Source organism: Narcine bancroftii, chromosome 5 (genome assembly GCF_036971445.1).
Source record: "Narcine bancroftii isolate sNarBan1 chromosome 5, sNarBan1.hap1, whole genome shotgun sequence".
NCBI lineage: Eukaryota > Metazoa > Chordata > Chondrichthyes > Torpediniformes > Narcinidae > Narcine > Narcine bancroftii.
The window spans coordinates 181,857,214-181,876,831 of NC_091473.1; the positions used below are offsets into that span (position 1 = coordinate 181,857,214).

At 46.7% G+C, this 19,618-nt stretch overlaps 1 protein-coding gene across 1 annotated transcript in view; it reads right to left on the bottom strand.

Annotated features, from left to right (window-relative positions):
• Positions 1–1,163: 1,163 nt before the first annotated feature.
• The window catches only part of LOC138764289 (uroplakin-1a-like), a 29,381-nt gene continuing 10,926 nt past the window's right edge, over positions 1,164–19,618 (bottom strand). The window contains exons 3-8 of the mRNA XM_069940013.1: positions 19,350–19,550; positions 18,016–18,090; positions 16,747–16,857; positions 13,673–13,852; positions 12,686–12,769; positions 1,164–2,908 (exon numbers count right to left, since the gene is read on the bottom strand). Of these exons, the coding sequence (XP_069796114.1) occupies positions 2,864–2,908; positions 12,686–12,769; positions 13,673–13,852; positions 16,747–16,857; positions 18,016–18,090; positions 19,350–19,550 (696 nt within the window). The 3' untranslated portion in view covers positions 1,164–2,863. The remainder of the gene's footprint in view (positions 2,909–12,685; positions 12,770–13,672; positions 13,853–16,746; positions 16,858–18,015; positions 18,091–19,349; positions 19,551–19,618) is intronic.

Sequence of the window (19,618 nt, forward strand, 5' to 3'; positions counted from 1 at the left end):
CTTGGAAGGGCTGTTTGGAATAGCGGTGAGAGGGGGATGTGGGCGCATGTGGCACATCTCCTGCAGTCACGGGGGAAGGTGCCACAGGGCGATTGGTGGGGAGGGAGTGGACGAGGGAGTCAAGGAGGGTTCTGCAGAAGGAAGATGTGTCTAGTAGTGGCATCCTGTTGTAGGTGGCAGAAACTGCGGAGGATAATGGGCTGGAGAATGGCCGATGGAGTTTAATGCAGACAAGTGTGAGGTGTTACATTTTGGAAGGACAAACCAAGAAAGGACGTACACAATAAATGGTCGGGCACTGAGGAGTAGGACAGAGGGATCTGGGAATACAGGCACAGAATTCCCTGAAAGAGGCATCACAGGTGGACAGGGTTGTAACGAGAACTTTTGGCACATTGGCCTTCATAAATCAAAGTATTGAGCCCAGGAATTGGAATGTTATGGTAAAGTTGTATAAGATATTGGTGAGGCCAAATTTGGAGAATTGTGTGCAGTTTTGGTCACTGAACTATGGGAAAGATCTCAATAAGATAGAAAGAGGGCAAAGAAGATTTACTGAGATGTTGCCCAGACTTCAAGAACCGAGTTACAGGGAAAGGTTAAACAGGTTCGGACTTTATTCTCTGGAGTGAAGAAGAATGAGGGGAGATTTGATATTTAAAATTATGAGGGGGAGAGACAGAGTAAATGTAGGTCGGCTTTTTCCACTCAGGACGGGTGAGATACAAACCAGAGGACACGGGTTGAGGGTGAAAGGGGAGAAGTTTAGGGGGAACTTCATACAGAGAGGGGTGGGAGTGTGGAGCCAGCTGTCAGCTGTAGCTGTGGGTTCAATTTTAACATTTCGGAAGAATTTGGACAGGTACCTGGTTGTGGGGGGGGGGGGGGGGGTAACAGACTGGGTGCAGGTCAGTGGGACCAGGCAGAACAATGGTTCAGAACAGACTGGAAGGCCCCGTTTCTGTGCTGTGAAGCTCCATAGATGTGTGGGCTAGTGGGGTGGTGGGTAGCGATCGATGCTGCTGTTCCCCCCCTCCCCCATGTGAAGGTAGGAGCTTTCTCCTGTCTAAACTGGACAGGCCACATGGATGCCTCTGTTCTGACCTCCCTCCCCTCAAGAGCTCCCTCCCCTCAAGAGCTCAGAGCAGAAAGCCAGACAGAACCCAGGAGAAAACACAATCTTTAATGATGATTATAAAACATTTACACGTGATTGAATGCAAGGGAGAAATGACAGAGCAGGTCACATAACAATAACACGAGCAAAATTAGTCTCTGGTGCTGCAGGATACTTGTTACAGATTGACTCCACCCTTCCTAAACCTGTGTTTCTACCCAGGGTGACACGAGCATTCAAAGTCCAAAAATCCAGACTGGTCGGGACTGGGTTGGTCCGAATTTTCCGGAATCTTGGGCCATTCCTCCAATTTAAGGAAAATAGAGAAGGGATGAACAGGTCAATTTTAGCAAAATATGAAAGTTGTAGCACAAACACAGGAAAACGCTGAGGAACTCGGCCAGTCTGGCAGCATCCAGACGAGGTCAAGGTCTATGACTGACGTTTGGGGCCTGAGCCCTTCTTCAAGGAAGAAACAAAGAATAGGCTGGAGCAACAAAAGGGGGTGAATTCGACCTGATAAAGGGGGGGGGTTAATGAAAGACAGAGAGGTCAATTAATGCCCTCTGTTTGGAGGATGAAGTATTCCTCCAATTTGTGGGTGGTCTAGCCGGGCCAGCAAGGGCTTTGGCTGCTGTGGCGGCAGGATGGAGCCGAGGTGCTAGACGAAGCAACCTCTCCGGCGGAGGGGAGACCACAGCGGGAGCCCCGGATGCCATAGACGACCCACTGCAGGTTAACGGGGGAAGATGTCGCTTCACTCGAAAGGCCTGTTTGGGGTGGCGAGGGAAGGGGGGGTAGCAAGGCAATGATTGGTGGGGACACGGAGGGAACAGTCCCTGCAGAAGGCGGAGAGGGGAAGGTGGGCCTCGTGGTGGGGTTGGATGTGAGCAAAAGCATTGTTTATCAAACCCCCCCTCAAAAAATTATCAACACCCAGCATTTCTCTTGAGGGAGCCATGAGAATAGTTTCCCCTCCCCCACCATCGGAGCATCGCGGGCGCTTTGGGGCTCCTCGTTGGAGAAAGGATGTGCTGACACTGGAGGGGGCTCAGAAGACGGTTCCCAGAGAATGAAAGGCCCTTGGCCTGAACTCGATGGAATTTAGGAGAATCAGGAGGTGGGGGGTCCCAGAGAATTAAAGGGTCATCACACGAGGAGCGTTTGATGGCTCTTGGCCTGAACTCGGTGGAATTTAGGAGAATGAGGAGGGGGGGTTCCCAGTGAAACGTTTCGAATGTGGACAGAGTCGATTAGAAAGGTTGTTCCCCACGGTGGGAGAGTCCAGGACAAGAGGGCACAAATTCAGGAGTGAAGGGCGTCTGCTCAGAACAGAGATGAGGGGGAATTCCTTCAGCCAAGGGAGTCTGGGGGATTTACTGCCACGGGCGGTTGTGGAGGCCGGGTCATTGGGTGTATTTAAGGCAGAGATTGACCGGTTCTGGATTAGCTGGGTTATGGGGAAACGGCCAGGGCTGAGTGGGGAAATGGATCAGCTCGTGATTGAAAGGCAGGGCCGACTCGAAGGCCTGCTCCTGTGTCTTACGGTCTCTCCCTTAAGAAGTTTTTTAAAAAAAATCCAATCTATTGAAGAGATTTTTGGGAAGGGGGGAGAGGGATGAATTTTATGCATGGTAGAAGCCGATTCTGACCATTTAAACCCATGCCTCCCATTACACCCAAATGAACATACAATCCTGTACGTTTTGAAGATGGGTTTGAAGAACTTCTTCCCGTGGTCCAAGGTTAGAGAGTATGCAGGTAATACATGCTCAGTAACATGAGGAAAAACTGGAAGAGGGAGAAAATTGATCAGAATTTTGAATTAAATTCACATTAATTCACAAACATCTCCCTCCCCATCTCACTCAACGCACCTCTCCCGCGTTCTCATGCGGGAGTCCTAAACTTGAATGGCAGACGGAATCAGGAGCGAAACACGAGAGTCTGCAGATGCCGTGACCATGTGGTAGAAGCACACAAGTTACAGCCCTGAGCCTGTCTCAGAGCAGAGACGTGGGGGGGTGGGGGGTGGGGGGGGGGAGGCTGGGGGAGGGGTCCAGGCCAACATTAATTGAATAGGATAAGGGAAGGGGTGAAAATTCATTTTGTCCCTGTGAAGGGAGACGGGGAGAGAGAGGGAGCTGGGGGAAGGTGACGGGGGTGGGGAGTGGTGGTGAATACCATCCGGTTGGAGGGTGTTGTTCCTCCAATTTGAGGGTGGCCTCAGTCTGGCCGAGCATGAGGCCCTGGACAGACCCAGCAGTGAGGGAATGGGATGGGGGAATTGATTGATGTCTTCCCAGAAGGGGCAGAGAAGTGGGGGGGCGGGGGGGGAGAAGGGTGAAGGTTCTCGATTCTGTAGAAGGTTGGTGTTTGACGGCTCCTCAGAATTCAGAAGAATGGTGGGGGGGTGGGGGGGGATCTCATAGAAGCATTTTGAAAGGCCTGGATGTGGCAAAGTTGTTTCCCAGGGTAGGGGAGGCAATGGACAAGAGGGCACAATTTCAGGATTGAAGGATGTCCATTTAAAGTGCATTTATCTAGAGGTTGGTGGGTATCTGAACAGTCAGGGGATCAGGGGGAGTAGCGGGGCTGGGTGGGAGAATGGATCCGCTAATGGTGGAATGGTGAAGCAGACGCGATGGGCCGAATGGCCAGGCTCCAGCTCCTCTTTCCAGACAAGGATTTTTTTAAATTTTTTTTATTTTTCACACTATAAACCACATTGATCAAGATACATACATTTTCCTTTTCAAATATATACAGTGTCGTTTTCTCCCCCCCCTTCCCATCCCACCCTCCCTACCTCCCCTCCCATTCATTTAAAGTTCAGAATCTAAGATACATTAAACCCTTCAAACAATGTTGTCACTCCATAAAAACAAACAAGAATTTCCACTGAGTCAATTCATTCCCTTCTCCTTCTGTCATTTTAGGTGGTAGATGTCCCCGGTAGGTTTTCTCTATTGTGTTTTATGTATGGCTCCCATATTTGTTCAAATATTGTAATATTATTTCTTAAATTATGTTATTTTTTCTAATGGAATACATTTATTCATTTCTATATACCATTGTTGTATTCTCAAGTTATCTTCTAATTTCCAGGCTGACATAATACATTTTTTTGCTACAGCTAGGGCTATCCTAACAAATCTTTTTTGTACACCATCCAAATCAAGTCCAAATTCTTTGTTTTTTATGTTACTTAGGAGGAAGATCTCTGGATTTGTTGTATATTGCTTTTTGTGATTTTATTTAATATCTGGTTTAGATCTTCCCAAAATTTTTCCACTTTCTCACATGTCCAGATTGCATGAATTGTTGTTCCCATTTCCTTTTTACAGCGAAAACATCTGTCAGATACTGTTGGGTCCCATTTATTTAACTTTTGAGGTGTAATATATAGCCTGTGTATCCAGTTATATTGTATCGTACGTAACCTCGTATTTATTGTATTTCTCATAGTTCCTGAGCATAACTTCTCCCATGTTTCATTCTTTATCTTTATGTTTAGATCTTGTTCCCATTTTTGTTTAGTTTTACTATTTGTTTCCTCGTTCTCCTTTTCTTGTAGTTTAATATACATGTTTGTTACAAATTTTTTGATTACCATTGTGTCTGTAATCACATATTCAAAATTACTTCCCCCTGGTAACCTCAGACTGCTTCCCAATTTGTCCTTCAAGTAGGATTTCAGTTGGTAGTATGCCAACACTGTATCGTCAGTTATATTATATTTATCCTTCATTTGTTCAAAGGATAATAATTTATTTCCTGAAAAGCAATTTTCTATTCTTTTGATCCCTTTTTTCTCCCATTCTCTAAAGGAAAGGTTATCTATTGAAAAAGGGATTAGCTGATTTTGCGTCAGTATTAGTTTTGGTAGTTGGTAATTTGTTTTATTCCTTTCTACATGAATCTTCTTCCAAATATTGAGCAGATGATGTAATACTGGAGAACTCCTACGTTGTACCAATTTTTCATCCCATTTATATAATATGTGTTCGGGTATCTTCTCCCCTATTTTATCTAGTTCTAATCTAGTCCAATTTGGCTTTTCCCTTGTTTGATAAAAATCTGATAGGTATCTTAATTGTGCGGCTCTATAATAATTTTTAAAGTTTGGAAGTTGTAAGCCTCCTTGTTTATACCATTCTGTTAATTTATCTAGTGCTATCCTCGGTTTCCTCCCTTTCCATAAAAATTTCCTTATTATTTTCTTTAACTCCTTGAAGAATTTCTCCATCAAGTGTATTGGCAATGCCTGAAATAGGTATTGTAACCTTGGGAAAATGTTCATTTTAATACAGTTTATCCTTCCTATTAGTGTTAATGGTATGTCTTTCCAATGCTCTAAGTCGTCCTGTAATTTTTTCATTAGTGGATAATAATTGAGTTTATATAGATGGCCAAGGTTTTTATTTATTTGTTTACCTAGGTATCGCATTGCTTGCATTTGCCATCTGAATGGTGATTCCTTCTTAAATTTTGAGAAATCCGCATTATTCATTGGCATTGCTTCACTTTTATTTGTGTTAATCTTGTATCCCGACACTTCTCCATATTCCTTCAATTTCTTATGTAATTCTTTTATTGATATTTCTGGTTCTGTTAAGTATACTATAACGTCATCTGCAAATAAACTGATTTTATATTCCTTGTCTTTTATTTTTATCCCTTTTATTTTATTTTCTGTTCTTATCAGTTCTGCTAGTGGTTCTATGGCTAACGCGAACAATAAAGGAGATAGTGGGCATCCCTGCCTTGTTGATCTGCTTAAGTTAAATTGTTTTGATATATATCCATTTACTGTCACTTTCGCCAATGGCCCCTTATATAATGCTTTAATCCAATTAATATATTTCTCTGGTAAGCTGAATTTTTGTAGTACTTTGAATAAATAATTCCATTCTATTCTGTGAAAGGCCTTCTCTGCGTCTAAAGCAACCGCTACTGTTGGAGCTTTATTCCCTTCTACTGCATGAATTAAGTTAATAAATTTACAAATATTGTCTGTTGTTCGTCTTTTTTTAATAAATCCAGTTTGGTCTAGATTTAGTATTTTATGTACATTGTTGGCTAATCTGTTTGCTAATAGTTTAGCTATTATCTTATAATCTGTGTTAAGTAAAGAAAGATATTGGTCTATATGACGCTGGTGCGAGTGGATCTTTCCCTGTCTTTGATATTACTGTAATTATTGCTGTTTTGCATGAATCTGGTAAGCTTTGTGTTTTATCAATCTGGTTGATTACTTCCAGGAGGGGAGGAATTAATAAATCTTTAAATGTTTTATAGAATTCTATTGGGAATCCATCCTCTCCTGGTGTTTTATTATTCGGTAGTTTTTTTTATTATCTCATGTATTTCTACTATTTCAAATGGTTCTGTTAATTTATTTTGTTCCTCTATTTGTAATTTCGGTAGTTCAATTTTAGTTAAAAATTCATCTATTTTGTCTTCTTTCCCTTCGTTTTCAGTTTGGTATAATTATTCGTAGAATTCTCTGAAGTTTTCATTAATCTCCGTTGGATTATATGTGATTTGTTTGTCTTTTTTCCTTGATGCCAATACCATTTTCTTAGCTTGTTCTGTCTTAAGCTGCCATGCTAGAATTTTGTGCGTTTTTTCTCCTAGTTCATAATATTTCTGTTTTGTCTTCATTATGTTCTTCTCCACCTTATATGTTTGTAGTGTTTCATATTTTATTTTTTTATCTGCCAATTCTCTTCTTTTAGTTGTATCTTCCTTCATTGCTAATTCTTTTTCTATATTTACTATTTCCCTTTCCAACTGCTCTGTTTCCTGATTGTAGTCCTTCTTCATCTTGGTTACATAACTTATTATTTGCCCTCTGATGAACGCTTTCATTGCTTCCCATAGTATAAACTTATCTTTCACTGATTCCGTATTTATTTCAAAGTACATTTTAATTTGTCTTTCAATTAATTCTCTAAAATCCTGCCTTTTAAGTAGCATGGAGTTTACTCTCCATCTATACATTCTTGGAGGGATGTCCTCTAATTCTATTGTCAATATCAGGGGTGAATGGTCCGATAATATTCTAGCTTTATATTCTGTTTTTCTTACTCTGTCTTGCATGTGAGCTGATAACAGGAATAGATCTATTCTTGAGTATGTTTTATGTCTACCCGAATAATATGAATATTCCTTTTCCTTTGGGTGTTGTTTCCTCCATATATCCAAAAGTTGTATTTCTTGCATCGATTTAATTATAAATTTGGTTACTTTGTTCTTTCTGTTAATTTTTTTCCCCGTTTTATCCATGTTTGAATCCAAATTAAGGTTGAAATCCCCTCCTATTAGCATGTTCCCTTGCGTGTCTGCTATCTTCAAAAAAATATATTGCATAAATTTTTGATCTTCTTCGTTAGGTGAATATACATTGAGTAAATTCCGAAACTCCGAATATATCGGACATTTTATCATTACATATCTCCCTGCTGGATCTATTATTTCCTCTTCTATTTTAATTGGTACATTTTTACTGATTAATATAGCTACTCCTCTAGCTTTTGAATTATATGACGCTGCTGTTAGATGTCCTACCCAATCTCTCTTTAATTTCTTATGCTCTATTTCAGTTAAATGTGTTTCTTGCACGAATGCTATATCAATTTTTTCTTTTTTCAGTAATTTAACAGTTTCTTCCTTTTGATTTGGTTATGTATTCCATTAATATTTAAAGTCATATAGTTCAACGTAGCCATTTCATACTTTGTTTATCTTCCCTTTCCGTTTCCTCCTCATCACCTTTCCTTCTTATCCATTTCTGCTTTCTTGTTTTGAACACTTTATAAGACAACATTTCTAAAACATCAAACATTTCCCTTATTCTCCTATCTAAAATTTCTTTAACCCCATTCTCACCTCCCCCTCCTGAGTTGCCCTTTATCCCTTGTCGGGCAACCACATCTCCCCTCTCCATTTGGATTTGCGAATTCACTCGCAAGCGTCAACTGATTTTGCAGTGACCGTAACTCCTCCCCACCTAGCCCCCCCCAGAAAAAATTCTAATTTTCATATACAACAAAGGTCACTCTCTTAATTCCCTCCTTACTTCCTCTCTTCCCTTTCTTTCCCTTATTAATTCTTATCTATACTCTATATATTTTCCTTTAAATATATACCCATATTCACCTGTAGTTTGAGCAGTCTGATTTCTCGCCTTTGTTTTTGTACAGGGTGATGATGGTGGCATCACGAAGGTCCTGAGGCAGTTTTCCTTGGTCCCAACAAAGCTTGAAAAACTCATGCAGTTTGACATGCAGAGTTTTGCCGCCAACCTTCCAGACCTCTGGGGGGATTCCATCCATACCTGCTGCTTTGCCACTTTTCAGTTGTTCAATTGCCTTATATGTCTCATCCTGGGTGAGGACCTCATCCAGCTCTAGCCTTAGGGGCTGTTGAGGGAGCTGGAGCAGGGCGGAATCTTGGACTGAGCAGTTGGCACTGAAAAGAGATTGGAAGTGTTCTGACCATCGGTTGAGGATGGAGATCTTGTCGCTGAGGAGGACTTTGCCGTCTGAGCTGTGCAGCGGGCTTTGGACTTGGGGTGAGGGGCCGTACACAGCCTTTAGAGCCTCGTAGAAACCCCTGAAGTCGCCAATGTTCGCGCTGAGTTGTGTTCGCTTGGCGATGCTAGTCCACCACTCATTTTGGATCTCCCGGAGTTTGCGCTGAAGATGGCTGCATGCGCGACGGAAGGCTTGTTTCTTCTCTGGACAGGACGGCTTTGTAAGGTGAGCCTGGTGGGCAGCTCGCTTCTTTGCCAGCAGCTCCTGGATTTCCTGGCTGTTATCGTCGAACCAGTCCTTGTTTTTCCTGGAGGAGAAGCCCAGTACCTCTTCAGTGGATTGCAGTATGGTAGTCTTCATCTGATCCCAGAGGGTTTCAGGGGACGAGTCCGTGAGGCGGATTGCATCATCGAGCTTTGCTTTGAGGTTTGCCTGGAAGTTTCCACGCTGGGCATGACCCTGGTGTGGAGCACATCTCGTTTGTCTCTTTCTCGCACCAGGACGTAGTCCAGGAGGTGCCAGTGTTTGGATCGGGGATGCATCCAGGTAGTCTTCAGGCTGTCCCTCTGCTGAAAAAGGGTGTTTGTAATGACAAGCCGCTGTTCTGCGCAGAGCTCCAACAGGAGGCGCCCGTTGTCGTTGCACTTGCCGACATCATGCTTGCCCAGGATTCCTGGCCAGGTTTCTGAGTCTTTGCCGACGCGAGCGTTGAAGTCGCCAAGGATGACAACCTTGTCAGCTGTAGGGGTGCGTTGAATGAGGTTGCGCAGGTCAGTGTAGAACTTGTCCTGTTCTGCTGGTTCCGCCTGGAGGGTTGGAGCATAGACACTGATGAGGGTGATGCGACGCTTGTTTTGAAGGGGGAGTCGCATGGACATGATCCGGTCCAAGTGGCCTGTCGGGAGGTTTTCGAGTTTGGAGGCAATGGAGTTCTTGACCATGAAGCCTACACCAGAGAGGCGTCGTTCATCCAAAGGCTTGCCAGACCAGTAGAGTGTGTAGCCTGCGCCGCGTTCTTGGAGGCTGCCTACATCTGCCAGGCGGACTTCACTGAGAGCGGCTATGTCGATGTCAAGTCTGAGGAGTTCATGTGCAATGAGGGCAGATCGACGTTCAGGTCGGTGGCTGTCAGCCTTGTCTAGCATGGTTCTGATGTTCCAGCATGCTAGCTTGAGTTTGTGAGCATCTTTTGAGGGGGAGGACGTGGAGGGGGAGGACGTGGAGGGGGAGGACGTGGAGGGGGAGGACGTGGACCTGTCCTCGGGCCTGCGCAAAGGAGCTTTTGGGTGGTGTGCAGTGTGCGCACTACTGGCCCCACCTTTTACACCGATGGTTCGTGTGCCGTGGCCAAGCAAGCTGGGACGTGGATCGACAACAAGATAGACAACAGACTCTCCAAGGCAAATAGCGCCTTTGGAAGACTACACAAAAGAGTCTGGAAAAACAACCAACTGAAAAACCTCACAAAGATTAGCGTATACAGAGCCGTTGTCATACCCACACTCCTGTTCGGCTTTGAATCATGGGTCCTCTACCGGCATCACCTACGGCTCCTAGAACGCTTCCACCAGCGTTGTCTCCGCTCCATCCTCAAAATTCATTGGAGCGACTTCATCCCTAACATCGAAGTACTCGAGATGGCAGAGGCCGACAGCATCGAGTCCACGCTGCTGAAGATCCAACTGCGCTGGGTGGGTCACGTCTCCAGTATGGAGGACCATCGCCTTCCCAAAATTGTGTTATATGGCGAGCTCTCCACTGGCCACCGTGACAGAGGTGCACCAAAGAAGACGTACAAGGACTGCCTAAAGAAATCTCTTGGTGCCTGCCACATTGACCACCGCCAGTGGGCTGATATCGCCTCAAACCGTGCATCTTGGCGCCTCACAGTTCGGCGGGCAGCAACCTCCTTTGAAGACCGCAGAGCCCACCTCACTGACAAAAGACAAAGGAGGAAAAACCCAACCCCAACCAACCAATTTTCCCCTGCAACCGCTGCAACCGTGTCTGCCTGTCCCGCATCGGACTTGTCAGCCTCAATCGAGCCTGCAGCTGACGTGGACTTTTATCCCCTCCATAAATCTTCGTCCGCGAAGCCAAGCCAAAGAATACCCATATACACACATACATATAGTTTGTGGTCATTTTTGCTCTCGTTACATGTCTTCATCTCTCTGTCTGTTTTGTAGTTGTTCTGCAAATTTTCGTGCTTCCTCCGGATCCGAGAATAGTCTGTTTTGCTGCCCTGGAATAACTATTTTAAGTACCGCTGGGTACTTTAGCATAAATTTATATCCTTTTTTCCATAGCATCATTTTTGCTGTATTAAACTCCTTCCTCTTCTTCAGGAGTTCAAAACTTATATCTGGATAGAAAAATTTTTTTTGAGCTTTGTATTCCAGTGGCTTTTTGTCTTTTATTTTCTTCATTGCTTTCTCCAATATATTTTCTCTTGTTGTATATCTTAGGAATTTTACTAAAATGGATCTTGGTTTTTGTTGTGGTTGTGGTTTAGGGGCTAATGTTCTCTGTGCCGTTTCTATTTCCATTTTCTTCCTGTAATTCTGGTCTTCCTAGGACCCTAGAGATCCAATCTTTTATAAATTCTCTCATATTCTTGCCTTCTTCATCTTCCTTAAGGCCCACTATCTTTATATTATTTCTTCCATTATAATTTTCCATTATATCTATCTTCTGAGCTAACAGCTCTTGTGTCTCTTTAACTTTTTTAATGGATTCTTCTAATTTCTCTTTTGTCCTCTACTTCCATTTCTACGGCTGTTTCTCGTTCTTCCACCTTGTCCACTTTTTCCTGTATCTGACATGACCATCTCTAATCTATTCATTTTTTTCTTCTGTACTTTTAATTCTTCTTTTTATTTCACTAAATTCTTCTGATTGCCATTCTTTTACTGATTCCATATATTCTTTAAAAAAAATATATCCATTGTCTTGCCTTTCCCTTCCATTTCTCTGTGTTCTTCTTCTTCCTCTGGGTTGGTCATATGTTGTTTCCTTGATTTCCTTTTACTCTCTTCTTTCTTGCTCTCGTTGTTTTCTATGTTCTCTTGTTGCTGCTGTGCTGTGACTGTCATTCTCAGCTGTGGAGATCGACTCCTCAGCTGGTCCCCCCCCCCCCCGTCATTTTTTTTTTTGTTTTGCGCGGTTGCGCACTTTTGCTTGGCTCCGCAAGCCATTTTTGCAATCCCGAGCTCGGGACTTCGACTGACCTGAGGGAGCGGGCTTCTCTCTCCACAGCGGGCCTCCTCGGACAGGTAAGGCCTTCACCTTCTTCTTCCAATGTCTTCTTCTCTTCTTCCCGTTGCTTTCGACTTTTCTTTCTTCGCTGCCATTTTCTTCCCACCTTTACTTTCACTTTATTTTAATTTTTGTGTTTGTGCCTTTGTGTTTTCTGTGTTTTTTTTTAAACTTTTCCGGAGAGGGCTGGAGTTCCCCGACCGGCCACTACTCCATCACGTGACTCCTCCCTTTCCAGACAAGGTTGAAGTAACACACCTTTGCCAGCCAGACCCGAGGGCGGAGTACGCGGTTCGTGGCCGGATCCTTAAGGGTCCAGGTGTGCAGCTCACTCCGGGTGGCCGCATGCATTTGAGAAGATGGGCGGTGGCACATTGGCCTTCATTACTCAGGGGTTCAAGAGCCGTGAGGTCAGGTTGCAGCTCTTCAAAACTCTGGTAGGTCCATATTCAGTGGGTTTATGTTGGGTCGGCACAAAGTTGTGGGCCAAAGGGCTTGCACTGTGCTAGAAATGTTCTCTGTTCTACTCTACAATAATCTCACTTTATCTCCCTCACACCCACAACCTTCTATTTCCCTTATATGAGTCTGTCTTTTAAATGCCTCCATTGTACCAGCCACCACCAGCATCCCTGGTAACGCATTCCAATCCCCACAGCCCTCCGTGTAAAAATAAACACACGTCTTCCCCCCTCCACCTTGTACGTACATCCTCTGATGTTTGCTATTCTTGCCCTCCCCACAGCCCACAAGATCGGTGAGCACTTACCGTCCACATGAGGATGGCGAATCCATACCATGCCACAGCCCACGCGTAACTGTTGATGGCAATGCTAAAAAACTCAAAGCATCCCTGCACGGGGTGGGGGGTGGGGGGGGAGGAAGGAAAAACCGAATGAACTGATATGCATCTGATCCTGGGTAGATTTACCAACAACTATCCGGGGGTGGGGGGGGGGTGCGAAAGAAGAGTCCGAAAGGTCTTTGCGGCAGAACTTGGGGCCTCCCGTAATGTTGGAACACTCTCCGTCCAAATCACCTTCCACAGTGCCCCGGGCACCGGTGGGATCTCACTTGGGAGCATCGTGAGCAGTTTAAAAAAGGACGAGCTGACCTCTAGGAAGGTCCAGAGGATGATTCTGGGAACGATAGGGTCACCATGCAAGGAGCGTGTGATGGCTCTTGGCCTGAACTCATCAGAATTTAGGAGAATGAGTGGGGGGATCTCAGAGAAACATTTTGAATGTTGAAAGGCGCGGACAGAGTCGGTGTAGAAAGGTTGTCCCCCACGGTGGGAGAGTCCAGGACAAGAGGGTGCAACGTCAGGATTGAAGGGCGTCCATTTAGAACAGGGGACGTGGAGAAATTTCTTCAGCCGGAGGGCGGTGGATCTATGGAATTGGTTGCCACGGGCGGTTGTGGAGGCCGGGTCATTGCGTGTATTTAAGGCAGGTTCCCGATTAGCCAGGGCATCATGGGTTACAGGGAAAAGGTCAGGCACTGGGGCTGAGTGGGAGAATGGATCAGTTCATGATTGAAAGGTGGGGAAAACTGAATGGGCTGAATGGCCTATCTCTACTCGTATGTCTAATGAGATTTTCAAGTGTGAATAGCCAAAATTTATTTTTGGGTCAGAGAACAAATATGGGGCCAATTTTATCCCCTCCTCCATGTTCCAGAGGGGAAGTCACGAGGGGTGACAGAGGTGGTGGTGGAGGAAGAGGTAAAGCAGTGGGAAGATGGGCCAAACTCCCACCTGCTGGTTCATGAATTCCTGGTGGCCAACACCACAGCCTTCCTGATTAATGATCTCCGCATTCTCGTCTTTCTTACAACACTGGAACGGCCAGGGAGCGAAGGTCTCATTGAAGTTTGTCCGGAAAAAAGAGGTGTACGTAATCCAGTCTGTGGGTCCCAACGTGCCACAGCACTTCTCCTGGAGGAGACAGGCAACAGGTTAATTCCGCTGTGGGAACAAGAACTGGAATCAGATTCATTGTCACGTACTCCAGCCCCAAAATTCATTGTTTTGCGGCAGCAGTCTTAGAACCACAGAACATTATGAGCACAGAAACAAGCCCATTCGGCCCTTCTAGTTTGTGATGAACCATTTTTCTGCCTAGTCCCACTGACCTGCACCCAGTCCATACCCCTCCCATCCATGTACCTGTCTAAATACCTTTTAAATGTTAAAATTGAGCCCGCATTCACAACTTCAGACTGTTCCACACCCTCAGCGCTCTCTGCGTGGAAGTTCCTCCTAAACCTTTCCCCTTTTACCCTTAACTCACGTCCTCTGGTTTGTATCTCACCCACCCTCAGTGGGAAAAGCCGACCACATTTACTCTGTCTCTCCCCTCATCATTTTAAATATCAAATCTCCCCTCGATCTTCCATGCTCTAGGGAATAAAGTCCAAACCTGTTGAACTTTTCCCTGAAACTCGGTTCCTGAAGTCTGGGTAACATCCTTGTAAATCCCCCTAAATACAGTCCCAATTAGGTTGGCATATTTTTTACAAATACGTTATATTTGTTCTTTAGATTGTATGTGATTTTCTCCATAGGTAAACAACTATTCATCTCTGTCTTCCTCTGTGTGTTCTCTGTAGATTTCCCAGTCATCGCCACAAATCGCTTAGCCACAGCTAAAGCTATTTTAACAAATGAAATTTGGAATTTCGTTAGTTTATTACTTAGTTCAATAAAATTACCCAGAAAATAAACCAAGTTGTTGGTGAAGGCCACCCCCTGTTACTATTTCAATCGTCTCCTGCCAGAAAGGTCTCACCTGCACACGTGACCACACCATGTAGCACGTACAAACGTTCCTATTTCTGTCTCATACCTGAAACACATCTCTGACATTTCTGATGTTGATCGATGTGATTTATGCAGTGTGAGGTCTAATTGGTGGAGGAAAGTATATTGCACTAATCCGTATAACTGACGTCGTGCTGTCCAGACACCAATCAGACCGGCACCTTTTCCATTATTGCAACACATGAATCCGACTCCCATCTCTTCCTCTGTCTCTGCCAACCTGGTTTTGCACTTTCACTTCGAAGAGTCAAGTATAAATTTTGGTGCCTTCTCCGGCCAGATCGGCCATTCCATCTCACTAACTTCAGGTGGGGCCCAAGTTTGGTCCTGTCTTTCTCTCAAGAACAATTTTAACTGAAGAAAGCAGAAGAAAGTTCCGTTGGCTACTCTGTACTTATTAGTTCAACAGGCACAAGATCCTTCGATATAACAATAGTCAACGTATCATTCCTTTGTTGTACCATGAATTCAATATTTTGTCACCCAGATTCATAGGTATAATGGTGCCCTCGATGATCTACCTGCTTTTTTGCCTGATACATTCATTTATTTATGTATCATTTATTTTATTCTAATCATGTGCATTAATATGAAAGGGTCTGGGGTTTTTTTTGTTATTGATGACATTCCACTTGTAAACAAAGTCTCTTTTATTGAATTCAGGCCCATTCGAATCCACGGAGTGCGGTGGGGAACTGTTTTCTTCAAAGAAAGATGCTAAAAATCTTGCTTGTGCCAATCGATAATATTTAAAATCTGGGAGTCGAGGTCCTCCCAGATTACCGTCCCCATTAACCTTTCCAGAGCAATTCTTGAAACTTTGTTATTCCACAGGAATTGTCTTAAACAATGATGTGATAATTTAAAGAAACTTTTTCTTATTACAATAGGCAATAATTGAAAGCAATACTGTCGTCTTGGCGTTACTTTCATTTTTATACAATTTGCCCTTCCTGCTAATGTAATCGGCAGATCTTCCCATTCCTGTAATTTTTTTTCGAGTAGAGGGGTATAATTAACCTCATTCAACTACTGTAAGTTATTATCAGTCATTGTTCCTAAATATTCAAATCTACTGCCTTTTTGATATCTTTCATAATCAAAGTTCTGCAATGACATGATCTCACTTTTATCCCGATATTCTTCCACATTTTTCTAGTATCATTTGTAATCTTATCAGTGATCCAGCAGGGTCAGACATGTATCATAGCACATCAACAGCAAATTTTGTGTTCTTCCCATCAAAATTTGAAGCCCTTGATATCCAGATCTGTGCCTGAACTTTCCTGACCAATCTCCCATTTCGAACCTTGTCAAAATCCTCACTAAATTCCGCGAAGACAACCTCCAGGGCCTTTCCTTCATTAACGTTCCCGGTAAACCTCCTCGGAAAACTCTACAAGATTGGTCAAACACAGCGACCTACCACGCACAAAGCACCTTTGTTGTGCAGAGAGAAAAAGGTGCGTAATTATGAGGAATTGGAAGGGTGGGTTCGTGCAGGTGACTCGAAGGTGGGTGGAATTTTGGAAAATAGTGGAGGGGTCTCATTGAAACATTTTGAACGTTGAAAGAAGTTGAATGTAGAAAGGTTGTTCCCCATGGTGGCAGAGTCCAGGACAAGAGGGCACAACTTCAGGGTTGAAGGACGTTCATTTAGAACAGAGATGTGGAGAAATTTCTTCAGCTGGAGGGCAGGGAGTCTGGGGGATTTGCTGCCACGGGCGGTTGTGGAGACTGGGTCATTGAGAGTACTTAAAGCAGGTTCTTGATTAGCCAGGGCATCGAAGGTTATGGGGAGACAGCCGGGCAGTGGGGCTGAGTGGGAGAATGGACCAGCTCGTGATTGATGGGCTGAATGGCCTAGTTCTGCTCCTATGTCATGGTCTTTTGTGAACCTTGCCAGGGGTGGCAGTGGAGGGGTGGGGGGCATTTAGAACAGAATGATTCGACTTCCAGCAGATGACAGCCTTGTCTGACCCCTCCCCCCGACGGGATCTTGTCCTTACCTGCTGCATGACACGGTTCCAGAGGTTGGTGATGTCCCGGCCCTGGGTGGACGACTCATCGCCGTAGAACTGCAACATCTGCTTTTTCAGGAACTTGGGGTTGGAGACAAGCTGGGGGGGGGCGGGGCAAAGTGTGAGTTGCTTGCAACGGGGAGAGGTCCTACTTTGGCGTCGCTGAGCCGCCCTTCCTCCCCCAACCCCAGCTCAGACGGTTCGATCCTGACCTCAGGAAGGGAACCCCCGGAGCACCTGCGAGACTCAGTAAATCCCAAATGTAACAATTCCCAAATAACAAACTTAAGGAACTGCTCACACTGATCCTCCGTGACTCTCCTATGAACAAAGCAGGATTCATCAATTTACTTTTAGAGATGAAATACTTGTCCTGCATGTGTGCAGGATATTGTGACCTATTGTGGATGCTCGACATCTCTTCGCTTGTCAGGAAGGTACAACAGCGACTGAACTCCCTTAGAAGTCTGAGTTGGGCAAGGCCGCCGGCCGCCATCATGTCAACCTTCGACAGGAGCCTCTAATGAGAGCATCCTGGCCGGGCTGCGTCACTGGGCGGGCACGGTCACTGCAGAGAAATGGTTCGGAGGTCAATCCACAGGACCGCAAGAGAAGCAGAGGGGGTCCCTCCCTGCCCATCGACATGATCTACAGGGATCGTTGTGTGAAGATCATCGAGGACCCCCTTCCACCCCCGCACACAACGTCTTTCAGCTGCTCCCATCGGGGGAGGATCAGAGACAGCACTGCCAGGCTGAGGAACAGCCTCTTCCCACAGGCAGCGAGAAGGCTGAACGACCAAAGGAACCGCTAACCCTCCGAGACCCTCATTCATGAAACGATATTTAATTGTCTAGATGAAACACTTGTGTTGTGTGTCTGTCTGGATGTGTTGTGTCTGGTTGTGTGTCTGTGTGTTTTTCACCGAGGACCAGAGAACGCTGTTTCATCGGGTTGAACTTGTGCAATCGGATGATAATAAACTTTGACGATTCCCCATCTCTCGAGTTGAGAGGAGACAGAAAGTCTCCCTCTTGGGTCAGAGAGGTTGAGGAAATTAGCTGGGTCTCTGCTTTCCTGAGACGTGGTGTGAGGGGCTTCTAGCTCCACCCCCCTCCCCACACACTGGTGGACAGTTAGGAGTTTGTCCATCTCCCTCTCTCTTGCCACCCCTGGTCCGGGAGGGTAACTCGGGCTCCCCCCCACCCCATCCTCACCACACCCCCCACCAGGAAGGCGGGGAAGGGAGATACTCACATAGTCTCTGTGTGTGATGGAAGTGATGCAGGAGGAGCACTCGAATATATAGACGATCAGCATGAGGACCAGGTACTGTTGGGGGAGAGGGAGAATCAGCGAGGGGGTCGGGGAAGGGGAAAGTCAGTGAGGGGGTCGGGGAAGGGGAGAGTCAGTGAGGGGGTCGGGTAGGGGGAGAGTCAGCGAGGGGGTCGGGGAGGGGGAGGGGGAGAGTCAGCGAGGGGGTCGGGGAGGGGGAGGGGGAGAGTCAGCGAGGGGGTCGGGGAGGGGGAGAGGGAGAGTCAGTGAGGGGATAGAGGGAGGGGGAGAGTCAATGAGTGGGGGTCAGGGAGGGGGAGAATCAGCGAGGGGGTCGGAGAGAGGGAGAGTCAGCGAGGGGGTCGGGTAGGGGGAGAGTCAGCGAGGGGGTCGGGAAGGGGGAGAGGGAGTGTCAGCGAGGGGGTCGGGTAGGGGGAGGGGGAGAGTCAATGAGTGGGGGTCAGGGAGGGGGAGAATCAGCGAGGGGGAGGGGGAGGGGGAGAGTCAGCAAGGGGGTCGGAGAGAGGGAGAGTCAGCGAGGGGGTCGGGGAGGGAGAGAGTCAGCGAGGGGGTCGGGGAGGGGGAGAGGGAGAGTCAGCGAGGGGGTCGGGTAGGGGGAGGGGGAGAGTCAATGAGTGGGGGTCAGGGAGGGGGAGAATCAGCGAGGGGGAGGGGGAGAGTCAACGAGGGGGTCGGGGAGGGGGAGAGTCAGCGAGGGGGTCGGGGAGCAGGAGAGGGAGAGTCAGCGAGGGGGAGTCAGCGAGGGGGTCGGGTAGGGGGAGGGGGAGAGTCAATGAGTGGGGGTCAGGGAGGGGGAGAATCAGCGAGGGGGTCGGAGAGAGGGAGAGTCAGCGAGGGGGTCGGGGAGGGGGAGGTGAGAGTCAGCGAGGGGGTTGGGGAGGGGGAGAGGGAGAGTCAGCGAGGGGGTTGGGTAGGGGGAGGGGGAGAGTCAATGAGTGGGGGTCAGGGAGGGGGAGAGGGAGAGTCAGTGAGGGGTGTGGGGAGGGGGAGAGGGGGTCGGGGAGGGGGAGAGGGGGTCGGGTAGGGGGAGGGGGAGAGTCAATGAGTGGGGGTCAGGGAGGGGGAGAATCAGCGAGGGGGAGGGGGAGAGTCAACGAGGGGGTCGGGGAGGGGGAGAGTCAGCGAGGGGGTCGGGGAGCAGGAGAGGGAGAGTCAGCGAGGGAGAGTCAGCGAGGGGGTTGGGTAGGGGGAGGGGGAGAGTCAATGAGTGGGGGTCAGGGAGGGGGCGGGGGGGAGAGGGAGAGTCAGTGAGGGGTGTGGGGTTAGTGAGAGGGAGAGTGTGGTGGGAGCCCTACCGTTATCATCATGGTTCTGCTCTCACTCAGCACGGAGAGAATACCGAAGATGGCAAGGCAGAAGAAGGCGAAACCAGTGAAGATGGCGATCCAGGCACCGGCGAATACGTCGTCCTTGCCCGAAGCCCCCAGTGCCGGGTAGACCTCGTACTGATCCGTTACAACCCAGATGGTCACGGCGAACAGGGCCAGGGCAGCAAACTGGGTCAGCATGGGTGGGGGGGGAGAAGACAGGGAGATTCAAACTCACGCACAGTCTCCATGTACAG